Source organism: Hydractinia symbiolongicarpus, chromosome 14, assembly GCF_029227915.1.
Source record: "Hydractinia symbiolongicarpus strain clone_291-10 chromosome 14, HSymV2.1, whole genome shotgun sequence".
NCBI classification, from domain to species: Eukaryota; Metazoa; Cnidaria; class Hydrozoa; order Anthoathecata; family Hydractiniidae; genus Hydractinia; species Hydractinia symbiolongicarpus.
In genome coordinates this window covers 4109269-4119379 of record NC_079888.1, presented here as the reverse complement: position 1 = coordinate 4119379, position 10111 = coordinate 4109269, and the positions used below count along the sequence as shown (strand labels likewise).

Below are 10111 nucleotides of genomic sequence, written 5' to 3'. Positions count from 1 at the left end.
CAGCTTCTTTTTTCATCAAACTATCAAAGTCGATATCCTTTCGTGCAATATCTACTAGGAATCATGGAAAGTTTTTCATACACTAATACAATTATTACAACAACAACACCACCAAACGTAGATTTCCTAAATAAATTATTTACTAAGGAATCACCTTTACGCCAAATAACGTCTATAAAAGATAGGCGTAAATTCTGTAGGACAACTTTTCAAAATACTTGCTAAGGGAGGCCCTAAGGGGAAGCTTATAGCTACACCATCAATTTGTTTTTAAACTTTGTAAAAATGCTAGCAGGCTAAATTGGTCACAAGTCCTAGGTAAATTGTTTTGGCTACGAGGTAGTATTTTAGACACAAACGTGCGAGATCATAAAACATCATTGTTCCTCACTCAAATTTTCTGACATGCGTGACAAGCTTGTCTTTGTAAAGAGCCAAAAATATATAATAAAATATAATCTTTTTTCCAATAAGAAGAAATATGAATTACAATTAAAATGCTATGTTTTGTAAATAGAAAAACATTTATAGCATAACCTAACAATAAATTGAATGTTCTATAATACTTTTAATGAATTTCAAGCCATAAATTGATCAAGTCAATAACTTGTGTAAATTTATTTTCATCTTATTGCGAATGTTTGATGCATGTTTGTTGCAAATGTTCAATAAATATCGTGGATGGAAGAACAGATAAATTTTGGCAGCTCTGAACCAGATGTTCCTATTCCATATATAGTGTTCTGACTCCCTACACTTTCGCTAGTGAATCATCTTTGCAATTAAGCCAGCACCTAAAATCGATGTAGATTATAATACGGATTATCAATTTTTAACCGATAAGTGTATGTGGTCATTATATATTGTCATATAATACTACTACTTTGAGTTTTTAACACCTTTAAACTGTACTGAATAATAATAATAAGTTGTAATTCGTATTGCAACTACTGTTTAAACTGTGTAGCTGGTTTACTAACTAGGTAACTTAAAGACTAAAAATACTTACAATTAGATTTATCACTGTAGACGCTTCTATTTAAAACCAGCTTACTCAAAAGTTAACGTCCTATTACTAACTAGCATCCTAGATTTTCTTTTTACTCTACTTGATATAAGTGAATTTGCACGCGAATGTGAATGCTAGTCCAACGATGAGATCATCTTGTCGTTAGCAGATTAACTGGAGTTTGGACCAATCTTCTTTCATACACAGCACCAGAAATTTTTATTAAAAACAGATAGGTACTTGACATAATGCTGATGCAAAAAGAGCGAATGTAACAAATCATAACTCTAATTGGGACATATCGCTTTTGCTTATGAACTACGAAACGACGGATATCACTTAGAAATCAAAGTAAAAAAACTGACGCTCAAAAACTATGAAGCAAAAATATTAGCGTGAGATGAAAAAATATTAGCGTTTTTTCACATATATTCGGAAATGCACGCAAAAAATGATAGCTAATTATTTATTTGGAGAATGTCCTGAAGATTTATTTTTCTTTATCAAAACCTAATAGCTAATATAAAAAGACTATTATATATTATGACTGAGAAAGAATAAAACGTATCTGCTTCTAATACTTTTCCTCGTAAGAGTTGTTCTAAATTACTGACATTCACTTCTGTTAATGTGTCATACTATTATCATTTTGATGAACTAATACAACATACTAAATGTGTAGTTTCATGTAACTACTTATAATATAACATACCTCTCTAAAATCACATTTCCTATTATTTCTAAGTACATACTTTTTAGCAGCTTTCTTCTTGCATGCTTCGACAAAGTCGCCACAACCAACTTCTTTAGCTATCAACTGGTCTACTTTATCATAATTTTTTGTAGTAACGAAGCTATTATGACGATCACTGTCGAGGGGCTATCAAAACAATAACAATAGCTAAATGAGTCTTTCTGTCAAAAAACTATCAACTTTATTTTTCCATCGATATAAATCTTGTATCCAAGAAACAGATTTGATCTACAAGAAAAAAAGGGGTCATAGCATACATATACATGTTGTAGTGATGTGTAACGTATCTTGCAACATTCACAAAAGCCATCATCGGCAACATCTTGAGGTCTAGGAAGAACATATTTATTACGTGAACATTAATAGAAAGGATCTTAAGAGACGTTGTTGGAGTTATGATAAAACGAATACTTTTGCGCTTTCTTTTACAAATGTGTAGATTATTAGATGACGCTCAAAAACCTTGAAATCGTAAAAACATTTTAGGAAAATCCCCAGTTTCAGCTTGTCAAGATTCAATTTTTAAAGATCTTGATATTTAGATTTACAGTTACCAAAATCACCGTAATTTCAGAAGAACACAATCAAGTTTCTTTTTTTTCAGTAAAGTAGCTATACAGCATTCATGGATCTCTGGAGGCAAAATGTATTCAAAATAGTGGAATTAATTACTAACAAAGTTTTATCCCAAAATAACAAAAGAGGTCTTTTTTTCTTCAATAAAAATGTTATTTCAAATGTCGATAAAATATAGTAGTTATTTATAAAGAAAACAAAGAGGAATAAAAAATAAGAATAAAATAAGAAAATTTGAGCCTATATTCAGTCATTTTGCAAAGAAAATTGAGGCTCAGGTCAAAATACGGTTACCTTTCAAAAAACAACGTGTAATGCAGGAATTGTAGAAAATACATCTAGGCATTTTCTACGTTGTTGATTTGTCATACCATAAAAAAAGTTTTTTGCCGCCCACTAGCTGCAAAGCACCAAGTAATGCTTTTCCAGAAACAGTTAAGAAGTTGTAGTTAGCATAAAATTAAAACACACAGACTCTTACTTTAAAATAGTGACCCTAGGAATAAAAAAGAGCACCATAGAGAATACTAATTTAGATGTGAACTGTTAAGATGCCTTGTATCACACGAGTCATGTCTTGTGATTTCCTTGTCGATTTCAAACAGACAACCCTTTTCAAAGTGAAGATTAGGGATCTTCGTCTTATATATTAATGGCTTGAACAAACTAAAAACATAATAAAGAAACAGGCATATTAACAATACGTTAACGTTAACAATTCAAATTTAATCATGAGATTCAGGTTGTAATAAAGCCAAATCATTATTATTTTTATTTACTGAACACGTTAAAACTACACAAGAAAGGAGAGAGCTACTTACTTTTCACGATCTCTGATAATCATGTAAGGCTCTTTTAATACTATAAAATAATTGTGTCACAATACACGTTATTGATGAAAGGTTATACTTCTCATTGTAAGTGTGCTCACCTTCTACCTCAATTACAGTTTTTTGCCCTTCCTACAATGAAATCATTGATAAATTGAAATAACAAGCAAAAGTTTTAGTTATTAATTAAGCAATCGTACAAAAATTGAATAAACAAGAATGCTAGTTTTATATATTAACATCTCAGGAAATATGCAACATAAAAACAGCGCTTGCTACTAGTTTATTATTAGGAAATGAAATTCAGTGATGTAATACATACCTTCAGTTTCAGAATACTTGCATGGGAGATCTTTTTTAGCTAAGAATAGAAGATAAACATCATATATATATATATGATGTTTATTTTTATATAACTTGTAGTGGAAGAAAGAACAGAAGCAGAACCTTGAGCACACTAATTTTTTGAGCCTTGATAATATGCGAGTTTAACATGCAGTAGGCAAGAAAAAAATTGACTTTGTTTGTGCAAATATAGAAAACGTGAATTCACAATGAAGCTTCTTTTAAATCACAGCTCAAGAATACAAACACTACATTTCTTATTTGTGATCACAAAAATCCAAACAACTGCCTTGTGTGCAAGAATATTTGACATCAATTAATAACTTGAATTGAAATTATAGAATCCTGGTGAGAATATTTGCTTCTCTGGATCTTTAAATTTTTTACTTTTTACTTTTGTACACTACAAGAAATAATGATTTCTACCTGATTCTCTATATCTTTTAAATGTAATGGCACACACAAGTTCTTCTATAAGAAAAAAATGCAGTAAATATTTGGAAGCAAAATAACAGTAAAGTTCCTTAGAGTTAATAAATTACCTGCTTTCTCAAAGACAACATGCATTTATCACCATAATCGTATCTAAGCTCTTCATTAGTCTTTATGAGTTTTAGAGACTTTAAGCCTAGATACGGCACTTTGTCACGAACCAGTAACACCATTTTACAATTGGCACACCGGGATGGGCATGGTTCACGAATCTCGCCAAGCAGTTGGAATGTGTTGCATCAATGCTTAAATATAGTAGAAAAACTATTCAGATACTATTTACGGATTAGAAACAAAGTTTAAAATATCTTGAATTAGAGTTTTTGGGCAACATTTGTGTACCATTACCAAAAGCTGCAATATAATAATTTGTATACCTATATTTGTTATATAAATAACTACATAAAACGTTTCTATCTCTTATAATAATACGAAGTGTATGTGACGGTCATAGTGGATATCGTCATTTTCCTTTGATGTCGCCGAAATTTTCTCTGATGTCGCCAAAAAAAATTATGTCTCGGATGTTAAATTTTATGACATTACGGCGCGACGTCAATAACACTACTACTAACGTCAATATCCTATATTAAATTAATGAAGCCATTACAGTGCACTTAAATATTTAAGGCCAAATAACTTGGAAACGAGGTGGTGTCAATGATTTTTCCCCGCGTGGGTAAATAGGGACCAGATAGGACCAATTTGGGTAATTTTCCGAAACCTGGGTCCCTGAATCCGTTTCGGAATGGACGGGTTAATAACGTCATCAAAAATCAATTAAACCCCCATATTTCCGTAACCGTTTGTCAATACATGATCCTATACATTTTCTTGATCAGCGTTTAAAGACCTATACGTTGAAGCCAACAGGTATACAAATTTCTAAAAATTAATTTTGTTTGTTTTCGCGGGTCTTTGCTGACGTCAGCATATTTTTTAAACCCTTATATATCATTAACCGTTCATCAAAATCACATGATCACATACATTCTCTTCATGAGCGTGTCGAGCTCTACACAATAGAGACAACGGATAAAATGAATTTCGTCAATTTGTTTTTTCATATGCACTGCTGACATCAGCAAAAGGTCTTAAATAACCAATTTTTACATTGTCCCTCCTGCCTAAGTGGATTTCTCCACAGGCCTTATCGACTAGTTTATTATATTGAAAATCACTTTCCCATTTCCCCATAAAAAATGAATTCACTCACTGGATATTTTCTAGCAGCGTTCATGTCAACTTAGCAGTTTAGTTCAATATTGGTTCTTTATCTTTATAACTAAGAAAAAGTAATTCCTATGAATAAGGATAGACAATAAGGCACCAAACATCAAACATGGCTAACCTTTACAGTACAGTCCAGATGTAAGCGTACGCGTACGCTCAAGTTTCACACCTTTTTCTCGGAGGCGGTAGTTGTTTGTCTTTTGTTCTTATTAATTATCTTGCGAGTCTTGTAAGTCATTAACTTGCGCGTAAAAAACAAAAGATTATCGAAGAAAAAATAGCTTATTATAACTGCGCGTAACTATTGTTAAATAGTGTTAACATAACTATTCCCAATAGCATAATTGCAAATGTTATCAACTCTATCAATGTGACACGAAGAGCCATTGTTTAATAGTTTTATTAAACAATTGTTTTGCGTGGAAACTAAATAAACTAGCGAGAAGGCATTGTTGGTTGCGCGGGTGAAATAAAGGATTTAAGCGATAGAAATTATTATATTTTAACAAAGATTGAAACTTTAATTTTAATAGAAATGTTTTTTTTAGATTGCATTTTAAAACTTTAAAAACGAAAAACGGCGATAGAAATGTTTTTTTTAGATCGCATTTTAAAAGTTTAAAAACGAAAAACGGCGATAGAAATGTTTTTTTAGATCGCATTTTAAAAGTTTTAAAACGAAAAACGGCGATAGAATTGTTTTTTTAGATCGCATTTTAAAATTTTAAAAACGAAAAACGGCGATAGAAATGTTTTTTTTAGATCGCATTTTAAAAGTTTAAAAACGAAAAACGGCGATAGAAATGTTTTTTTAGATCGCATTTTTAAATTTTAAAACTAAAAACAGCGATAGAAATGTTTTTAGATCGCATTTTAAAAGTATAAAAACGAAAAACGGCGATAGAAATGTTTTTTTTAGATCGCATTTTAAAAGTTTAAAAACGAAAAACGGCGATAGAAATGTTTTTTTAGATCGCATTTTAAAAGTTTTAAAACGAAAAACGGCGATAGAATTGTTTTTTTAGATCGCATTTTAAAAGTATAAAAACGGAAAACGGCGATAGAAATGTTTTTTTTAGATCGCATTTTAAAAGTTTAAAAACGAAAAACGGCGATAGAAATGTTTTTTTAGATCGCATTTTAAAAGTTTTAAAACGAAAAACGGCGATAGAATTGTTTTTTTAGATCGCATTTTTAAAGTTTTAAAACGGAAAACGGCGATAGAATGTTTTTTTTAGATCGCATTTTAAAAGTTAAAAACAAAAAAAGGCTATAGAAAAGATTCGTTATATCACATTTTAAAAGTTTAATAACGAAGAGCGGCGATAGAAATGATTTTTTAGAAAGTTACAGAACGAAGAACGGTGATAGGAAAGCTTCGTTAGATAGTGTTTTAAGTATTTAAAATGTTATCAACTCTATCAATGTGACATGGCGATCCATTGTTTGATAGTTTTATAAAATAAAAGATTTGCGCGAAAACTAAATAGACAGCGAGATGCATTGTTTAAATCTTTTAAGAGATAGAGCTGTTGCGCTGAAAAAAAACAAAGACAATGTTTTTAACAATAAAATGTAGGTGATACTATAAAACGTCAAAAGTTATATTTTTAGATTTTTTCTTTCTTCGGTATTAAAATTTAATTTGTTTTTGAAATCTTATCGCGAAGGGAAAAGTCCCGAACGTAGGGTTTTCCCGTTTGCGTTGCTAAACGTTGCTTTTTATAAAAAGAACTTTAAAGTTTCGCATGTTAAAAAATATGTTTCGACGATAAAGAAATATTACTAAAAGTTTTAAAAGTAGCATTAGTTTTTTTTTAAATATTTAGATCATTGCATTTCTTGTTTTTTTAAAAGAGCTTGTGTTTTTTAAATATATCAGATTAAAATCGCGTTACTATAATTAGTTTCGTTGTTAAAAAAAAATTAAAATTCAATAGCCTTCGCGTTTAATTTTTTCTCGCGCAGAGTATTGTTTTTAAACAATGTTTCTTGCTATGCTTTTGTTTTTAACACGAAGCAATTATTTTCGCGCAATTTGAAAGGAACTCGCTATCCTATTGTTTTTTTTAATGAAAGCAATTATTTTTGCAAGTTGAGCGTACGCGTACGCTTACATCTGGACTGTACTGTATATATAAAATAGCAGTTGTCACAAAACATATACATAATAAAAAAATAAAAATGATGTTAAAAAACATTAAATAAATTAGGCAATACAAGAGTTCACAGTTTTAACTAACTATTGTTTAAATAAATCTTTCTCTTGTTACAATGCTCTTTTTTGAGAATTGAAAAATGGAAGTAAACTGTTATGAATTAAGAAAAGTTACAAATCATTCACATATGTTTTAAGTAGGGTTACTGGCAATAACTTACTAAATTTTCATGCCTTAAAACCATTTTTTTTTAAAAATACAAAATATTCATAATGCCCATGGTCTTATTAAATTCACTCCGTTTACTTCCCTTTTTAATACAGAAAATAAGTGAACAACTTAAACTGTGAAAAGGTCAATAAAAGAGAATATAGCACATTGAAATTTTATGCGGGATATAACTTTACACTAGAGGTTTTGGATATATAATAGTTATAAACCAGAAATACGTGTTGACTTTTGCAATTTGATTTATATATATATGTAACATTATATTTTTTAATAAACTTATGAAGAGATTATGCATAATACGTTATTTCAAACAACACAATTTTAGCTATTTGGTCAACTTTTAATGGGAGATTGAGTGCTTAAAGTACAGGTGAACCTAGAGTACAAGTCGAAACCCTTGTGAATTTTGTGTTGGACAACAATTTTTTTTGCTGTTTCAGTGAAAAACGATCTACAAAATTATGTTATTTTGTAGTTCTTCTAATTTCATTTTTTGAAAAATACTGTATTTATATACCTTACGCAATTAAGAATCTTAAAAATGTGCAAATACACACAGAATTTCATAATTGCATATGACATATGAATACAGGAAAATTAAAACTTGGGATCTGTGAAAGATATATATGTCCAAAATATGAAAAAGATAATCGTTTTTTAAGTTGAGTAGAAAATGTACATTACATATACTTTAAAGAAACATATACATGGTCGTTCAGCATATATATTTTTATGGTAATATTTCGACCTCCATATTGGAGGTCTTCATCAGACTATAAAAATTTTTTTAACGGTTGTCATTACATTGACATCAAATCGACGTCGTACCTTACGATCAAATTTATTAAATTCTTGTTAAGCATTTTCGCATTGTCCCAATCATAACCAGCATTACAAGAACTAGAGTGAAATGAATCTCCTGATGCGCTCCACTTTCCTTTAATGTTGGTGTCTTTGTGTTGTTCGAAGCGGGTAGCGATTCCCAACTTCGTCTCCCCAAAATATTTTTTGCCGCATTTGCATGGGATAATGTATACGCCGGGTTGACTTAGTGGTGGTAGTTGGCATTTGTTTTTCGATGTCAATATTGTCTGAATTTTAGCAGAGCTTTTAAAGACAGTTTTATATCATTTAAAGAGTACATTACATATATAATATATAATTGCATCTACCACCGCATCCAGTAGCGCATATATACTCTCTATGGCAAATCAGCTGTTCATTTGTTCTTAAAGAAATATTAAAGAATATGCAAATAATAAAAAAAATTATAGATATTATCTTGTGTTCTTATGGTATCATTATATTATTGCCCTCCAAAAACCAAAGAATGGGTGCATAAAAATCCCTGTTTTATGAGCCATAAACAAATCAAACCATTGCATTTTTCATATAACTCTTCCGTGTATCAGCCAAGTAATAAAAAATAAATATAAAGATGTTTTTTGCATTCAAAAGCTTCTGTGTTTTAACATGATTATTCACACACCGGTGTCAACAAAAGTTATGACATTTTTACAGATAAAGAACGTCATTGATGTATATATAAAAAATATTGTATAATGCCTTTAAACAAACAACTTCACTGTGCAATGTACAAATGGTATTCAAAGACCAGCTATGATGTATATAAGTTGTAATATAGAAATTCACAGCTTAATATATATAAATAAAGTTACAAATGTCCAGAAACAAATGTGTTAGGTATCAGAAATGTTGATGCAGACAAACTTATGAAGTTGTCACAAGCAATAAAAGAACTATATAAATTAACACTTTTATATAAAAAGAATGAAAAGATAATAAATATTTAGTATCCATGATTTAAAAAACATTTATGCCTACCATAATTGTTTGGCTAGGAATGAAATGTCTTGTGTTGTACATTTATGAAGCTATGCTATCTTATTTATATAAAAACATGAAATATTGCACATTGTTCCAGTATGCTAGCTAGACACTTCACAGAGAAGTGAACACAACACAATATTTTCACAAATTAGTTTGGTGTTTTTGGAATAAATATTTGTATATTATATTTTTTCACGACGATAAAGTAAATGTGGTACAGGAAAGACATTGTATTTCGGGTAAATGAATTAAAAGAAAAAAAAATTATATTGTATCCAATATGTCCATATTTTAGTCAAAAAAACTAGCTCTTATAGAATGCTATATAGCAGATACTTTTTCCAAGGTTACTTTTAACACACTCGATACATTTTTGGGAGGTCACATAACTCACATACTTTGTGCAGGAGACGCCGGTTCAATTTTGCAATGCGGCTATTATATATGCTGGTTATTGAAAGTTACCATAGCTCCCCCCCATCCACATGAACCTCCAAGGGAATGTGGATCATGGCTAATTATCCTAGTTACATGTAACAAACTTTCAGACAAGTCATAAAAGCAGTAACATTTTTTAAACTTTTTTAACCCTAAGACTGATAAAGGCTTGGCGCCGCAATATATATGACCA

At 30.2% G+C, this 10111-nt stretch overlaps 1 protein-coding gene across 9 annotated transcripts; it reads right to left on the bottom strand.

Annotated features, from left to right (window-relative positions):
• Positions 1-441: 441 nt before the first annotated feature.
• Positions 442-9912, bottom strand: LOC130625606 (uncharacterized). Of its 9 annotated transcripts, none has more exons than XR_008981743.1 (10): positions 8458-9176; positions 5223-5291; positions 4057-4251; positions 3941-3985; positions 3492-3530; positions 3271-3301; positions 3161-3200; positions 2821-3005; positions 2021-2093; positions 442-794 (listed from the first exon to the last, which is right to left on the bottom strand). XR_008981743.1 is itself a non-coding variant. In XM_057440705.1 (10 exons), exons 3-10 carry the CDS (start codon positions 4177-4179, stop codon positions 752-754), a joined length of 516 nt encoding a protein of 171 aa, XP_057296688.1. In that variant the 5' UTR covers positions 4180-4251; positions 5223-5291; positions 8458-9194; the 3' UTR covers positions 442-751. The 9 variants fall into 9 exon arrangements, 5 of the variants coding, with proteins under 5 accessions (XP_057296688.1, XP_057296690.1, XP_057296692.1 ...); XR_008981744.1 differs by having other exon boundaries at positions 2027-2093; XM_057440705.1 differs by lacking the exon at positions 2821-3005 and adding an exon at positions 1762-1889 and having other exon boundaries at positions 2027-2093; positions 8458-9194.
• Between the last annotated feature and the right edge of the window lie 199 nt (positions 9913-10111).

Excerpts from the sequence above, each read along its gene's own strand:
- LOC130625606 (XM_057440705.1), bottom strand. The coding sequence starts at position 4,179 with ATGGTGTTACTGGTTCGTGACAAAGTGCCGTATCTAGGCTTAAAGTCT. Across the intron at positions 1,890-2,026 it reads GTTACACATCACTACAACAT|CCCCTCGACAGTGATCGTCA; the intron begins GTATATGTATGC and ends TTGTTTTGATAG. Across the intron at positions 795-1,761 it reads AAGAAGAAAGCTGCTAAAAA|GTGCTGGCTTAATTGCAAAG; the intron begins GTATGTACTTAG and ends CATCGATTTTAG.